This window comes from Pollicipes pollicipes, unplaced genomic scaffold (assembly GCF_011947565.3).
Source record: "Pollicipes pollicipes isolate AB1234 unplaced genomic scaffold, Ppol_2.1 Scaffold_4746;HRSCAF=5603_pilon_pilon_pilon, whole genome shotgun sequence".
Lineage (NCBI taxonomy): Eukaryota > Metazoa > Arthropoda > Thecostraca > Pollicipedomorpha > Pollicipedidae > Pollicipes > Pollicipes pollicipes.
Genome location: NW_023596547.1, coordinates 15,086 through 32,829, shown reverse-complemented (window position 1 = coordinate 32,829; position 17,744 = coordinate 15,086). Strand labels below are relative to the sequence as shown.

At 56.0% G+C, this 17,744-nt stretch overlaps 1 protein-coding gene across 1 annotated transcript; it reads left to right on the top strand.

Moving 5' to 3' along the window:
* Positions 1-773: 773 nt before the first annotated feature.
* LOC119099624 (protein bark beetle) lies at positions 774-16,378 on the top strand (the record flags this gene model as incomplete). Its single annotated transcript, XM_037222693.1, has 2 exons — positions 774-1,076; positions 16,218-16,378. Coding segments are annotated over exons 1-2 (410 nt in total), but the record flags the coding sequence as incomplete, so codon positions are not given.
* Positions 16,379-17,744: the final 1,366 nt, after the last annotated feature.

Here is a 17,744-nt window from a genome sequence, read left to right as displayed (position 1 = left end):
CTGATGTGAAAACCACGCGGGCAGTGTTCTGAGGCTAGTACCTCACCAAAAGGCGATGCTGGACCTGCTGCTGGTCAGATTTGTTTTTGCCGCTGCCGCTGGACTGGATCTAAATTTCGGGATAAACTCGGTTGTTCGTAAACCTGTTTTGCCTTTGGTACAATATTATTTCTAATGATCCTGTCATATGTGTTCAGCATGAAAGGGCACATTGTTCGAATGTTGGCTCTTGCACTGAAGTGACTACGAGCAATCTCATTCGGCCTGTGCATCAGAAATTCTCCGTGACTCCGACTCGGCCGTTCTGTGAATGCGTGCCGGTCCCGTGCCTCCACCGCTCCAGTCCACCCCGCACAAACCACCGCCCGTCTCTCCCCCTTACAATTAGGTCCTACACGGGCCCACGCTCCGCCGCGGCCCCCTCTGCCTCTTGCGGGGAGGAGCTGGTCATGACAATGCACCTGTACTCCCGTCGCCGCCCCTCGGCCGCGCTCTGTCGTCCGTCACGGTAGCAACGCAGCCCGAGCCCCATACGCGCCCGCGCGACAGCACAGCGTCGGCGCTGGCGACCGCCGCCCTCGTGCGGACCACGCGCCCGAGCCCCTCCAGCACCTGGACTGACTGGAGCTTCGTACCTGTCTGACGTCATAGTCACGTGACCGCGTTTAAACCTCCAATGCGTAACAGTGAGGCGGTTGGCCTGGGAGGGCGCGCGCGGCGCGGCGGCGGCTGAGTGCCTGTGCGGCGGCGGAGCCGCGGTGAGCTGTGGGCGATCGTGCGCCGGAGCGACGGACAGCACGCGCGCGCTCCGGGAGCGGGCGGCGGCCATGGCGGGGCACGCTTGGCGACTGCCGGCGTTGGTGTTGGTGGCTGCCGTAAGCCTGGCTGGCGCCGAGACGGAGGTCGGCGGCATCTACAGCCAACGGACGCGCTGGGAGCTGTCGCGCTCGCCGTACGTGGCCAGCAGTGACGTGCTGGTGGAGGCGTCGGGTGCTCTGGAGATCGAGGCGGGCGTAGTGGTGCGCTTCCGGCCCGGCATCGGGCTGACGGTGCGAGGCGGCCGCCTGCTAGCCAGGGTGAGTGGTGACCCGATCTGACCAGCTGATGGGGAGCGGCGCGGCGCCGGCCCCCTCCACCCCCGGCCCCGCCGCCGTCGCACGACCTTGAAGCGGGCCGACCCGTTCCTCGGCCGAGACCCACAGCCGCGGTCCCAGGCCGCTGCCAGTGAAGCGCTGCCGACTGCGATACCACGGATGGATGCTGGCTGCTGACTGCGCGGGCTCGTTCGCTGTTCGCGATTTGAAAAGATGACGCAAACGGACGGCCACTGTGTGGCAATAACTTATTCATGTCTTTGTCTGGAACTTCCTATCTATGTGGTTACGCGGCTGTGCGGGCCGGGCGTCTGAGAGGGTCTTACATCCCTGCCACCTCCTTAGCACATGAACAATTTGGCACTTTTTCATCCCATAAAGGCGCCCCTATCATATGAAGCCTGGGGATGAGCGCACCAAATCCCGGGTACAACGCGCTTCTGAACCCAAGTGAAAGGACGACTGACTGGTGTGGGGTTGCCCTAAAAACATGGGTGTGTCTTGCCCGGGTGGAGGGGCATCCCCAGGCCAAAGATAAGGATACGCCCCAGACGTATGCTGAGAGCCTTACGAGTGGGTGGAGACTAACCACTTGAACTCGTCGGAATCTGCCAGCGGTTATGGGTGCAAAGTGACCTTTAACATCAGCGCCCTAATCCCCAAATCACCAGCGTTAGTGATGGAGCGTATTTACTGTTATGCCCCAGCAGAGGCGCCTGTCACCCAGGCATGGAGTGCGGTCTGATGGTAGAGAGACGTTTGAGAGTTCAATTAGAGCGCCACATCTGGCTGGTGGAAACGAAAGAGATGTCCAATGCCTCAAAAGCACTACACCCCAACTGAGGATGCCCACCGCCTTAGTGTACTGCGGCATAAAAAGGGAGTTGTTCACCTTTACATTGGGATTTGAACTGAGAAGCAGGGGTGTAGCGCAGACCGGAAAATTGAACATGGTGAAAGAAATAGTTGGCTTGACGCGACATTTTTGACGCTCAACAGGAAGATAAACGGGTGTTACAGGTCTCAAAGGGTAGCGGAGGTGGTGCTCCGCTGCGCTGTGAATACTGGTGGCATGGCGTCATCATTGTTGACGTCAGAGCTACGTGATACGGGTTGACGGAGGACCAATCGTGCCGCTGGCTGCTGCACTGAGTCACGTGCAAGTAGGGAGGGGGGCGGGCGGGACTTGGGGTGTTCAACATGTGTATGGGGTTTTGGACTGAAATAGCCATCCTGGAGATAATTCGGTGAAGTTCAAGCTCTGCTCATCTCAAGATCCAAACCCCTCTAAATTCTGAACTAGGTGCCCGCGGGAATGTGCAACCCTTTCGTGCAACTATTTCAAGGTCACTGAGGCAGGCATGACGTCACGTCATTAAAATCCTGTCATTTCATTGACCATCTGACATGACATTGACGGCGATCAAAGCTAATACAAATATTTGTGAGCAAGATTTCCAGATATGAAGGACGTCGATTTCCTCTCCATAGTGTTGTGCAAGATACGATGACGTAATCAAACAATGGCGCATTGAGGAGCATGCTCACTAAATAAGGAATCTGTGTTGTCTAGAGCAGTTTTTCCACTTCATAGCATGCCAATTGTATTAATAAGCTTATTTCATCACATCTGGTGCTTGCTGCAATATCTTCAAGTGTGGAACATTCCCTTTAATAGGGGACTGCCGTCCCAAGCCAAAATAAAGGTGCTTCCTAAACAAAGGCCATAATTTCAGTGTGGGAACCAGAGGTTAATGAGAGCTTAGCATTGAAAGCATGACAGCGAGACTACCAAGCGTTAACAACGCATAGATGCATGCCTAGTTTCCAAACAAAGTATACACAGACGACATTTTTCATGTATGAGGGTAAGTATTGCATTGAGAACGAGCACAAATTGAATCGCGTAAATATAAAGCAAGTATAGGCAGACCTTGCTCTCGCACATGAACTGCGTGCTTCAGGATAATCATCCGCAGCTCGGCTTTCCTAACACACGCACAGTCAATTCTTGTATGCCAAAGCTCATCCCACGAACCCTCTTCAGTGCACATGTGAAATTTAAATACCATGAACCTGTTCTCGGGCTTAAAAAAACAACGATGGAGCTCAGGAACAATCGGGAGATGTATTCAGTCGTTGACTGTCACTGGTCAGTCATTCAGGAGGCCTCCGCAAACTAAATGATCTGGAATGAATTCTGGCAAATGCATGCAGATGCGAATTCGAATTCGGATAACAAAAGCGATGCAGGATTTGTGTATGTATGTGTGCCAATTATGTTCAACACTAGGTTATAGAAAGGTCCGTGTCAAATATGTGGTTCGGTTTCCAGAACGACCTGTTTAGTTTCCGAAACAGAATGCATGATATTTTTAGATTTTGGTAAAGGTCTTTCCAATGTTTCAAGGCATGTAAAATTTCCGAAATGCAGGACAATATTGTACCTTGCAATAATATTGGACAATATTGTACCTAATAATAATAATACCTTGCCCCCAGGACAATAAGGGGAACGTCTAAATCCTGGTAGACCAACGTTCATAAACGTAGACCCCTCGGGCGGTGTGCTCCATAATCCCAGCGAGGGACCGCTGACTGCGGCCCGGCCCGGCGTGCGGGCGTGCCCGCCCCACGGTCGCGTGAGTTGCCGGCGGGCACGCGGGCTCGCCCTCCACGGGGTCCACCCAGCTGCCGGCAGCCGCCAGCCAGCGCTGTAGGTCGATACGCTCCTGTCACTGCCAGTCAGCATCGCAAGTCGATACGTCCCTGATACGCTCCTGTCACTGCCAGGCAGCACTGCAGGTCGATACGTCCCTGATACGTTCCTGTCACCCACCGACCGTTGAACAATATAGACAAAGATTCGCAGCCAAAATGTCCAGCGCGGTCAGCAGGGCCGTCCCCTCGCCGCAGTCTTGAACAGGACTACGGCGGGGCGTGGCACTGCATCTTGGGCACATTCAGAGTTGGTGCTGTGCAATCCCTTACTGTATTTGTCCCCTGGCCACGGAGACGGTGTTGCGGACGGCAGCGGCACCCGCCTTTTGGGATGCTGGAGCATGCGGATTTCCGTGTTCATTCGCCGTCCGGTCATTCCGTGCGAGGTCGGCACGAGTCATCTACGCTGTTGTAGACGTCAGCCATCGATCGGCTCTCATGACTAGAAATGCACCTACATCATGGTGTGGACACATGATGTCATGATCTTTGCTTGGGGTCATATTCATGATGTGGAATATATGTGAGACGTTAGCGAAGATTTTGTCCAGGAGGGGGGGGGGGGGGGGGGGGGGAGGGCAAAGATTGTCAAAACATAATTTAACCCCTTTCCAGACAGGAAAATAGTTCAGATAGCCCTCTTCGGTGCTAAAAGTTGCGGTTTTTTATTTAAGGGCCCTGCTTGATTTGGAAAATTATTTTGATGCATTGGAATACCGTCTTGATGTGCCGATGTTCTCTTAGTTCTACCGGCATTATAAACTGCTAACAAGCAGCGGGGTCCAAAGCCCAAATCCTGCTTACGCCACTGGATGCGAGGTTTTCGCATCGTCCTCAAGCGAGCGTGAGCCCTCGAAATGTCTGGATTGGTGTTGAATGACCAGCACTTCTGGGATCTGGCGTGTGTGGAATCAAACCGCACCTGGCGTTAATTTCATCCACAATGCTTTGTCTTCAGCACTGTCAAATCCATTCTGACAAATGGTCTTGCTTTTGTCACGTTATTTTTTTCTTTTCGTATGGCGCTTCGCCGCCAGTGGCCATCAAACGGCCACGTGCCGCTAAGTCCCGCGCCGTGCATGTCGTTAATTTGGGGCTGACTGAGCTGGGGCGGCGCGTGACGGCCAGCGGATTGGCGGCGGCCGCGCTCAGTCCCATCCGCCGGCCGCAGCACCGCTAGCCCTGCGGTCCGCCGCCGCGCGCGCGCGCTCGTGGGAAGGCCGACGCGCCCCGCGGACTGGCGTGGACACCACGCACGTGTGGGGGACCGGGCCGCTGGGGCCGCTGCAGCCGCCTGGCGACCATTTCCGCGGCACCGGTGACACGCACGGGGTCGATGGGCACGGCGTGCGGCTTTGTCGGATGTTCTTGGTCGGCGCCTGTCCGGGCGGTGCCTGGTGTCGTCTGGTGGACGGCACCGGTCACGTCACGGCTCGTCACGCGCCGTCACGCGCCGTCACAGCGGCCGGCGCGCGCCCGCTGGTGGCGCCGCGCCGCGTGATGCGCTTATTGCTCCCTCGTCAACGCGGCCGTTCGCCGCGCCAATCACGCCGCCGACGACGGTGCAGCTGGTTATTAGCCCGGCGCGGGGCGGGCCGCGTGCGTGTGCTCGTGTCGGGCCAGGTGTGCGTGTTTGTCTGCTGTTTGGTCCGACTGTAGCTCCGCTGACACCGCAGAGGCTCCAGACGCGGCTTGGAGTGCAGCCCCAACGCCTGGTGCTTAACGGAGTGAGCCTGCGTGGTTTCATGCCGCTGTCTTTTCAATGACAGAGTAACTGATCACTTCTAACTCTCACAGGGGCGATGGATGCTCTCCCAAGTCGGGGGCAGAACTTTAAGTTGCCGCTTTCCGTGAACGCGATAGGACCAACATTCGGTTCTCAGAAAGTGGGTGTTCAGCCTCCCCTTTGGTTCCGGCGCCCTGCCCTCTCATTCAGCGGGAGCTATTGGCTCGCGCCGTTAGCGAGCGTTAATGGTGTTAGACATCATTCCAAATGTGATCTCCGTAGAGTTGTCTGGTAATCGGCGACCCGCTTCCTTTACTGTTCCGAGGAAATATTTGGGTTCTCGGACGCCATAAATGTTCATGTTTTTTCATTTTAGATTCGTTAACTAACTTTGACTTTGGTTCGTCACCAAAACCGAAATATTTGCTTGGTAAGCCGTGACAAAATTGCGTTTTAATACATGGCATGACATTACATGCACCTGTGCAAAGGATGGCTTACGAGTGTAGTGGCTTATTTCGATAAGACTGGGTTTCCAGAACGCTTCAATCTTGCGGAACACCAGCACACGTTAGCTTCGCGCCCCTAATCGGCCGTAATCTCGTCAGGGGCGTCAAGGCATCTCGGCAACACGCTCACGCAGACTCGTCGGACCGTCACAAGTCGGAAAGTCGGACGTCGGCCTACCAGGCTGTGGTTGGGTAGTGACCTGCGCAGTGATGGCCGCTGATGTATGCTAAGTGATATGGTCCAGTTAATACGTTTTACCAGCTTTAAGGTTCGTTGTTTGATCGAAATGTACTTCCCACGGCTTGCATAAGCTAGCTGTACTTCCTAATTTCACCTCCAGCAAAGTGGTGCTTAAGTTGTACATTCATTGTTACGGCTTCTTTGACGGCGTACCACAGTGGCGCTGCCTCGCTTTCGCAAAGCGGGAAGTTGGTTGATTCTTTCAATCTTTTGCAATCACTCATTGACTTAAAATGACTGCCTCATGTGCTTGCGTACGTCAGGCTTCTCACTTATCACGCAGACCTGAACTGGGCCGGTGGTGCTCGTGCTTCGGTATGCTTATAAGCATAGCTGCATTGTCATAACCCGAACGCCGCGCTGGCTATTGTCAATGAGCACGCATGAAGAGCCTGAGGATGGTTATCGGCGGCTCCAGCTGTTTCCGTCCAGGCGAAGTGGCTGCATGTCGCCGAAGCTAAAGACGTTCGTCAGATGTTTCGCATATGTCCGAATGTGGCCCTGGAGCGAACGCAAGGAAGGAGACAGCCAATAAAGGAAAGTTCCCGGATATGAGATTTCCTGTGTCGGCGCCCGACATGCTCTAACCTCGTTCATATCTTCCGCGTGCGCGCACTGTGTTACTGGTAAGCCCGCCAGCCGCTGGCACCGGCTCTCCTGCAGGATGTCCCCATGGGCAGCTGGCTGCTCATGGCCGCACACCGCACCACGTGGCCGTACGGCTCACCGCCATCTCCTGCCCGCGAGGTCGGGCATGGGTGTGGACTGCCATGCTGAGGCCCCGCTCTGTGCGCTATTGATCGCCATGCGCAGGCACGAGCGCCGACGGCCGGGTTGTTTGCGTCCAGCCGGGGACGCCGCGGGCGCACGGCGGCAGCGCCGCGGCGCCACGCGCCCACGCCTTTCTCCGCTGGAGTGCTCAGCGGACGGCGTTTTTCAGTGGCGGGGGCTGTGAAGAGTTGTAGAGCGTCTCCATGTTTGAGATAGGAATGCTGCTGGGATTTCTTTGTCATCTCGTTCGTGAGACAGATAGGTGGACGAGAGGGGGCGGGCTGAAAGTTTGTGAGATAGGTAGGTCGACGAGAGGGGGCGGGCTGGAAGTTTGTGAGATAGGTGGGTCGACGAGAGGGGGCGGGTTAAGTTTCATACGCGCGGCGGAGCACTGGATCTCAGCTTAGTGTATTGTGTGTCGATCGGTATATTCAGATTCCATTGTTCCGGGTGACACCGATGTGACAAAGCGAATGACGCATTACGTACAATGTCGTCGGTATGTGTGTCAGCGCAAACTCACGTGTCTTATGAAGTTGAAGTAGGGGGGGGGGGGGAGGAAGGGCACACTGTTGCAGCAACATTTTCAAGGGCCGCGACTAGCGGTGGCCGTGTTAACGTCCAGAGACCTCGATCGCGAACCGACCTCGATTTTCCCTTGTGGGTGTCTGACCGTGTGGCACCAGAAGCCGGCGAACATCACAGAACCTATCCGCCCCTCCCGGCAGAACCCATCAGAGCACCTCCTCCCCTCCCCCTCCCCCGTCTCCACAGAGCCTATCCGCCACTCCCGGCAGGACCCATCGGAGCACCTCCTCCCCTCCCCCTGTCTCCAAAGCGCTGAGCGCGGTCGGAGCGCACCGCTGGAACGCCCTGATTGGCCCCGGCGCCCCACCGGAAATGCGGGGTTTCCGGCCGCCCGCTCATAACGCGGTCGTCGCCGCCGGCGGCGTCTGTGTGCCGGACATTCGAAACGCACCCGTGTTTGTGATTACTGCGTTTACGGACTGTAGAGCCTGGCGCGTGGTTTGCTGCACGCATTTCCGACCGAAGCGGCGCCGTACAGGTGAACGCCGCCCACCTGATCACCGCGCCGGCCAGGCTCGGCCGGGCGGCGGAGACGGCGTGCCCCGGCGCCGCGCCCGACGGCGCTCGGCCGGCCGTGCCGTCAGCTGCCGGCCGTGGCCGATCACACTGTGATGCCCCGCTTCACTTCATCCAGGCTCCAGCGGGGACAGGGGCCTGCCGGCCGGCGGCCGGCGCCGCGCGGCCGCCTGCCGTGGCCGGTCACACTGTGATACCTCGCTTCACTTCACCCAGGCTCCAGCGGGGACAGGTGCCTGCCGGCCGGCGTCCGGCGCCGCGCGGCCGCCGGCCGTGGCCGATCACACTGTGGTGCCCCGCTTCACTTCACCCAGGCTCCAGCGGGGACAGGTGCCTGCCGGTCACGGCTGATTAGAACGGTACAAGGGGAGACTCACCCTGCACACGGTCGACTGCTTCTCCAGACAAGATCATGCGTGGATTCTGAATTCACGTATTCACGCCATTGTTACAGCTGTTGGGACTTAGTCAAGAAATGCAAGCATTTGAATGAAGGGTGTAATTGATTATACAGCGTCGTCAGAAAGCCCTTGGTGTGCTGTTCGTCATTGATATTGGGAGACTATCAGTGCGTTGCATGCATGTTGGCGGGCACGACTTTCCAGTTGGCTGCGCGTTCACCAGCAGTTCAAAACAGAGCCCAGTCCGATGCCGTGTCGGTCGCGGCCCCGCCGATCCTCGGCTGGCCAGGTACGACACACCACGCCCGGCGGGGTGTTGCTGGGCATACGCCTGGCCCGGTATTACGGGGCACGCCTGGCCGGCTATAACGGAGCCGGATGACGCTGTTCCGGGCGACAGCCCGCGGCGCCGCTGGAGTGCGGCGCGCCTCACAGCCGGGCCCGCGATGTCGCTGGAGTGCGGCGCGCCTCACAGCCGAGCCCGCGGCGCCGCTGGAGTGCGGCGCGCCTCACAGCCGGGCCCGCGGCGTCGCTGGAGTGCGGCGCGCCTCACAGCCGAGTCCGCGGCGCCGCTGGAGTGCGGTGCGCCTCACAGCCGGGCCCGCGGCGCCGCTGGAGTGCGGCGCGCCTCACAGCCGGGCCCGCGGCGCCGGCACCGGGACAACGTGCGCTGATGGCCGCTCGGTCTGGCACCAGCCGGGCATGGTCAACAGTTCAGATGCAGAGGTTCCTCTGCCCGCCCCCCCCCCCCCCCCTTCGGACTGGGGCCAGAGAAGCCACATGTTGGCGCCCAGCCTTGCCACTGAACGAGATTCTTTCGTTGTTGATATTACGCCATAATGCCCATTGCGTTATCGACATATGTCCCCATACGAAGCCGATAGTTTTTTGTTGGCCTTGTGTCCAAAAGTTCAAGTAGCTTCTTCTTCGACGTTGTGTTGGATTACGCAGCTATTATTCGGGAAAACATGACGAAGATGTGTAGATTGTGCCTACGGCGATGGACTTTCGCAGGCACATAGGCACAATGTCCAGTGGTGGCAAATGTCAAATTTGTCCGAACTGCTGCGAATCTCGGTCGGTGTTCTGCGCATTAGATCAGTTTCCGGTGCAAACAATACTTTGGCTTAGCGAACTTGGGGCGTGGCTCCGTACTCCCACCCCTTAGCTGCGTGGCTGGTGGTGATCCTTTCATCACAAAGGAATTTAGAAGATAGGTTGTCAGCAACTGATGCAAATCCAGCAGTTTTGCGGCAGAGCCCAATGGATTCCCCGTGAGTCAGCCAGGGCAGAGAGAACCGGTTATATTTCCGAGTCAGCTGCTGCGGTGTGATTACACTGTGAGTGGCGTCTGCAGCCGGCTGAAGCCGCCTGGCTGTACCTGGTGTGATAGCAGCCCGGGACCGTCAGACGCGGTGGCGGGGGTGACGAGGCCCCGGCCCGACTCCGTCGGATGCGGTGGCGAGGGGTGACGAGGCCCCGGCTCGGCTGGCGGGGTGCGGGGGTGACGAGGCCCTAGACGAACAGAACCTGCTTTGATTACGACACTGGGACAGGCTGCTGTAGACTGACCGGCGGCAGTTCCGGTGGAGCTGGGTGGCCCGATCATGCGTCAGCACCACTGGCTACACCACTGATCATGGCCTGCGCCCATCGCCGACACGCGGCGATGGGTGCAGGCTGCTGCCGCACGGGCGGCCCGCAGCCGGCGCGGCCGGCGTCCTGGTTAGCCCCCCGACTGCGAATCGTCCGCAGCGCGGTAACTCAGCTGTGCAGTGACCAGTAGGCACAACTGCAAAACGTATTCGTAGGCATAATGATTGCACAGCTCCAGTTAGGTAGGCTAGGGATAGATCTACTTAGATAAGCTGGGATAGATAGGTTAGTACACTATTACTCGACTGTGGCGCCTGGCCTCCCGCCGGCTCTGGGTGGGGGAGCGGGATGACGTACCCTGTATGTGTTTAGGGCTCGTCACGCCGCGGTGTGACAGGTAATGGTGCCAGCCGCCGCTACTGCCGCCGCTACTGCCGCCGCCGCCGCCGCCCGAGCGGCAGCGCGCGTGTGATTCATCGGCTAGGGCGGTCGCGCTGCCCCCGCCGACAGCGCCAACGCAGCTGCCGCCAGAGCTGAGCGGCTGCTGTCCCGACAATGTGCTTGTTCCTTACACGGTGTTAAAGCGAAGCGGTTGGGAACGCAGCGAGTCTCCTCTGGAGCGTTAGGAGGAGGAAGTCCCCAGTTTGTGAGGGCAATGTGCGTGATCTGAAGGTTAGCGGTGTGGAGTTTTCGCCGCCAGCAGTGGTGGCACTCGAGGCAGTGCAGGTTCTCACCACCTGCTCCGCGTCCAATGACCATTGGTCTCTAAGCAAGACACGCAAACCCTCTGGTGTGGAGCTGAGTCCTGACGGGCGACTGCGCGGGTGATCGGTGGCAGATTGTAAGCAGATTAGTGGGGCTCGATGTCTACGGGAGTCTGGTAAAACAAGACGCAGTTCCGTTTTTTAAGCGGTCTAGTCGTTCGGGAGACCGCGTTTCTACCGGGCGCACTGGGCACGACAGGTGAAGTGTGTGATATCGCATCCATCTGTTGCCTCCTGTTCATGTTGACACATTCATGCAATATGAAATAAAATAAAAATATTGACTGGTGGAGAACTTCGTACTGGGACGATTTTAACGCATCCTTAGTGTTCGAGGTTTGATGTGAAGAAGCCGTGCCATGGAAGCACGGTGCTCTGCCACTGAAAGACGGCCGTCCTACGACAGATGTCCGCTGTCGCGGTCTGACGCGAAAATTGGATGATGGCTCACGCCTGACAAATTCACGTTCACCTGCGTTGAAGGGGATGGGGACCATGGAGTGATTGCTGCGCGAGCGTGAGCTGGTGAGTGATCGCGCTGCTTTATTCTTTCCTCACAGCTCGGCAGGAAGGAAAATAGCGCGTACTTAAATGTGTGACCGATGTGTGACGCGTCGGCTGATCAACCGCGCTCTGTGTGACTAAGCGACCGTCTGGGGACGGGATCGCGGTCCTTTTCAAGTTTGGTGCAATTCGCAGGACGCTTTGGGCGGTGACAGTTTGCTCTTTCTGATGATGGGGTCAAAGCCTATTTACAAGTAAGGCTCGACAGAAAGGACTTAGATACGCACAGGTCTTCGGGTGGCAGCGATGCTTCGAATGAGGCGCTGTGGGCGGGTATCGTTTAATGAGTCCAAACCACCACCACGGCGACTGCTCCTCCACCAACATTCACCGGTCATGACAGTGGTGGGAGCAGCCGCACACTGACGCTGGGTCTCAGGGTCTGACAGTGAGGGAGGGAGGGGGGGGGGCTGAGACACGCTGCCTGAGGCGCAGGTGTGCATGGCTGAGGTTAGCGTGACACCGACAGACTGTACTTGGAAGCAGCCTCCAGCGCAGGCTAGGCCAGGCTGTGGCTGGCCCAGCAGGCGGGGAGTCGGAATGTTAATGGGTCGGCTCCCGGAGTAAAACAGAGTTCAAATCGTGACGCTCTCACCTTGGATGGTGTGCCCTACCTCACGACGTGGTATTCGTCAGACGTGAGGAGATGGGTTTTGTGGCCCGACGGTGTGGCCCTCGTGAGGTTATGGGCTTTGATGCCCGACGGTGTGGCCCTCGTGAGGTTATGGGCTTTGATGCCCGACGGCGTGGCCCTCGTGAGGTTATGGGCCTTGATGCCCAACGGTGTGGCGCTCTTGGGTTTTAGTTCCATTGGTACCGGCGATAAAGTGCCTGTTCCGAGACCTCTGAGGGTCAGTCTGCAGTGGAATGAGGAGTGCTTTCCCGAAGGCCAGGCTGCCTTCTGCGGGCGGCAGCAGTGATTGTGGTCATTAGCTGTTGGAAAGATGTTGTTTGGGTGGCATTGCGCGCATTTGGAGACGCGTGTCCAAAAGTGTGCAACAGTCCGTTAGAAAGTGATGCGAGCTTTCAGGCCAAGGTCATTGAAAATACTGAACACTTTTGATGAAAACCCCTTTCTGCGAGAACTAGAATGGCCGACATGCGACTGAACAAATTTTGGCCACTTTAATACACAGAATGCATCGTGATCTAGCTCCATTCATTCGAAAATTGCTCTCAAATGATTAACTTCAGATTGTTATGCTGTCTTTCGTAGGTAGGATGATATTTCCCGGACGCAGTGGGTGAAAATTTTAAGTTTGGAATGCAATGGTTCGTTTCTTGAAAGTTGGATGGTTTAAGGTTTTGCCTGTTTGGCAATGTCCGTCAAAGCAATCGAAGAACTTATACCGATTACCGGTTTAGGTTATGTGGTCAAACTAAGACAAAAGATGAATATGTGTTTATCGGGTAATCGCCACAGTTGACTGAACCATACGCCTCCCTCATTTAACTGAACTGAACTGAAGTAACCTCCCTCATTTGAGGTCGCAGCGCATTGTGTTCTAGACCGGTTTCGCAGTGTGCGACTTTGGCCACTTACCGGCCGATTGTCGGCGAACCCATGGGCCGAACCTGGTAGACATCAGGCAGTGATTCATAGGTGGTGCACTTTCCAATACAGTGTACATCTTGTTTCGCATCACACCACCTTGTTTTTGTTTTCTTGGTTTCTTCGTTTTGGTTTTACATCTTACTGTCTGCTTTGGTTGTAGAGAGCTGGTGCCAGCCATCAGAGACGCCCCTGGATGAGCGGATCCATGGTTAGCAGTCGATTGCGCGTGGTGGACTGCACAAGTTGATTCGCACTCTTGTCGTCATTGTATTGGTCTCCCCTCCGTCAAGTAGCGCTGCTTCGTGTCGCTGCAACACTGCAGCTCGTCGAAATCTAGATAAGATTTCAACCGTTAGTAGAATGGAGAAAGCTGTATTTTGTGGCCTATGGCAACGCATGAGGGAAAATCTCTCCTGATCTGGTAGATTGCATGCAGCTGTCTTCAAATGTAGACAGCACGACTTAACAACGATGCGCCTCGTGACGCTGCAAACGGCACGACTCTAATGTTAATATTTGGGAAGATATCAGTGTACAGGTGGAGTGGCGTCCGGGCTGAGTTAGCCTGGCTCGTGCAAATTTTAATTGCTCATCATTGTTGAAGCTGGACTTGCGCGAGTGACACCGCACTCACGCGCACTCGCTTAGTGTGTGGCATCGCTCCTAACGGCCAAAGTAAGTCACAACTTTGACGATCTGTGTTGACAACCACCAGTGTTGAGACAAAAGGGGCTTTGGTTTCCATTGTTGTTTGCGTTTGGCCAGCTTGTCGATACGCGCCGCGTGATGAAAAGTAGCTGGCTTGACGAACCACACGGGAGCCAGGCAAAGATTCCGCAGTGATCACCAAAAGTATCGCCGGACAATTTGATGCCTCGCGCTGTCCCGTTTACTAATGACAGCCGTATGCCGCGGAAGGGCACACAAAAGCGGCCGGACCATCGCTCTGCGCGCGGACCGTGACTGGTGTGTGTTCGCTCGGGCGACCCGGCGCCACCAGACCTGAATCGGACCGTGCCTTTCCGGTCAGATGACCGGCGGCTGCGGAAGCGGCCCATTCGGCCCGCAGCCGCCGCCGCCGCCGGCTGTGATTACACCCACGTCGAGCGGCCGCTTAGTGCTGGGCTAGGTGGCGGTGTGCTGCGTTAGTGGTCGGCGTTAAGTGCTCATGCCACTCAGTGTTGGGGGTAGCACCAAGTGCCTGCTGTTATATTGATGGCCTAGGATGTTGCGTTTCTTGGAGACTGAATACTGGCTTCGCCAGGCACTTCCGCTCTTGATTCGAGTGACCTTGTTCTGCTCGTCACTCTCCAATGACGAGTACCCCCACAGACCATCACATATCTTAAAAAGCAGCCAGAGCCAGGCGAAAAACGGCATCGGATAGCTCGCGTAGCACTGCATCGGATAGCTCGCGTCATACTGCAATCGGCCAGCCCGCGTAACGCTGCATCAGACTGATGGCATTTGACACGAGTGCAAGTGACGTTTGATGTGGCAAATCAAAGCCGGCAACAGGATAACGCAGATTGGCATTTGACATTAGTATAAATGGCGTTTTAGGCAATATATATATATATATATATATATATATATATATATATATATATATATATAGTAAACCAAGCAACAGGATAACATAGATATATTTTGACCTAGCCTGGCCTTGGGTGATCTGATCCCTAAATTGCAGTCTATTGAATCGAACCACATATTGTTAGCATTTGTTCAGAACGGGCAAATACAAACGCCACAGCGCCCTTTAATGTGTATGGCAGATTCTGCATGAAACCTCCGTCATCTATTTCCCGCCTGTGAGCCTGACCGGCGTGGCCTAGTCAAAAAGGTCATCACGTGTACATTTGACAGTCTCACGTCAAGTGACACCAATGTACTGTCAGGAAAGTTGCGGGGCTCTGAGGCCTTTAGCACGGTCCAGTCACCTTAGTTCAGTGATCTGGGTGAATCACACTTGTGCCACACACTGTTAGCCAAAATTGCGTGCACGCGACCTCTGTGGTAGCCGCATTAGCCAGCCGAAAAGCCTGTGCGCGGGCGCTCCTGTACAGGCACCGTCACGCTGGGCGGATACGATCATAGCGCAGCAGCCATGCCGCAGAACGCTGGGACGGTGCTCCACGCGTTCGGCGCTGCTTCCGTCGGATTTGTGACGCACGTTCGCCTGCCGCCCCCCGGTGACGCCGACAGCTGTGCAGTGCTACAGCTGACAGCTCGGCTGGCGGGCAGACTTGTGTAACTTTGCTGGCGGGTGGACTTGTGTGACTTGACCAACGGTTAGAATTAACGGGTAGAATTGCGCGACTTGGCTAACGGGTAGATGTGTGTGACTTGGCTGGTAGTTAGGCTTATATGACTTGGCTGGCGGGTAAACTTGTGTAAATCGGCTGGAGGGTAGATTTATGTAAATCGACTGGTGGGTAGGCTTGTACCACTTGGCTAGCTGGTAGACTTGTTGCGCGACTTGGCTACCGGGTAGCATCATTGTGTAATTCGACTTGCGGGTAGAGTTGCAGTATAACCTGGGTATCGAGCAGACGTGTCGCACAGTTCGGCTGTCTGGCTGATGTGTTGGACAGCTCGGCTGTTGGACGGACGTATCGCACAGCTCGGCTGTCGGGCTGATGTGTTGGACAGCTCGGCTGTCTGGCTGATGTGTCGTACAGCTCGGTTGTCTGGCTGATGTGTTGGACAGCTCGGCTGTTGGACGGACGTATCGCACAGCATGGCTGTCGGGCGGACGGTGGGGGGGGGGGGGGGGCAGACCGACAGTCAGTTGCTGGGCTGTCGTGAAATTCGGCTTGTTTTCACGGAACGCTGGCGTTGCTTCAATGAGCGCAGATGCTGGCCGGTAGTGACCAGTCGGTGGCCTGTTTTTGGACTTGGACGCCAGATGGCCCATCAGGGCCTGATTTTGATGAAGGAATCGGTGTTAAGGTGCTAAACTCAACATATGGTTTACCTAACAACGCCAGCTTACGCTAGGAGTATAGTTCTTCGAGCGGGAATATTGTCACTATCGGCTTGCCTCCATGATTGAAATGCAACGTTTCCAGCCATCTCCGCCTGGGATATCTACGGCGCTGCCATGAATGGCAGTTGCTTGCCAGCTATGTCTGTTTCGTCTTGACCTGTATACGTTTGACCCGGCAGGGCAAGGACAGAGAACCGGTCGTCATGACGACCACGGTGGATGAGGTGGACGCACTGCCCGGCGCCTCGCTGCGGCTAGTGGACGGCCCGTCGCCCTGGGAGGGCCGGGTTCAGGTCTTCCACAAGGACCACTGGCGGTCCGTTTGCACCAACTCCAGAAAGTGAGTTAAGCGCTGCCGGCTGTTAGCCACGCTCGCCTCTCGCCAGCCCACGTCTGCCGCCCTGTCCAACGGCCTCGGTCCTGTAAAGAACTTCAGGAGCTGCGCAAAAACCGGATTATGATTTGCGTCTTGTTTTTGTCGTTCGAAACACGCTATCGCTGCGGCCTGCCCGCTTTGACGCTGGTCACATTCCATGCGTTTGGAGGGATGCCAGTGGCTTGAGCATCAGTTTCTTATGACGTCAGCCTGCTGCCTCTGCTTGGTGACGGGTCCCTTGGTGATGAGTATCCATTGACTTTTGCAATATCTGAAACATTCATTGGTAAACAACCTGGGAACTATGTACACTTTTCCGTCATGCGCACACCAGTATGTCATTAGGCATGCTATCAATGGCTGCTATGGATGCATCTCGTAGTACCGTCATCATGTGGCCTGAACGCATTAATTTCAGATCAAGAGAATACAATTTTTTGTGAAGCCGTCTTCTTATTTGTTAATGCCATTGCTGCTGTTTCGTCACCGGCCCCTTATCCGTTCTAGTGACTCACTCTGGAGCGGGTGGAAGTCGAGGTAATGGGCCTCTGCTCGGCTGTTTACCTGTGGGCTGTTTATGTGTTCCGCCCGTCTGCTCAACTGTCCGCTTGCCTGTCGGTCCGCCTGTCTGCATGCCAGCCCGCCTGCTTAACCGCCCGCCCGCCTGCTCAACTGTCCGCTTGCCTGTCTGTCCACCTGTCTGCATGCCTGCCCGCCTATCCGCCTGTCTGCATGATTTTCCGCCTGCCTGGCTCTGTTTTTAGCGTTCGGTTGGAAATCTCCGCTTTCGCAGCTGGAACTGGAAGACCTTTGGTCGGGGCGATTGTATTGGCCTGGTTTTATATTTGTTATGAAAAAGAGTTTTCGGCAGACCCAGACATCTCCTCTTTCAATTACCAATTCTAGTTTATGGTGGCCGTAGGAACTTATCCGTAACCTGAAATGTGAAGTTGTGCACTTGACGTGGTTGTTGTCGGATACCTTCGCAATGACGCCACATGGAACGGGCCAGCGAATATCTCCAGATCCGTCTGCGCTCCAAAGCCCCCAAATGCCGTCACGGATCATGACGCATGTCCTGCTGTTGCCGCCCATCACGTCATGGAAGCATACCGAGCATGCTCATCATGGCGGCGCAAATCAAACTATTTGGCTGGGCACAAGAGTGCACAAAGGCCTTTCGTGCTGCTCCTGTATCTGTCCGTGAAAGTCCATGTGCATTACACAACACTCAGTACAATCAGTCTTGATGCAGAAAGCATTTTACAACTCATTTTGGTCGTACACATACCGTGACAGCCTGAGAATGGTAGGCCGCATTTTTCTAAAA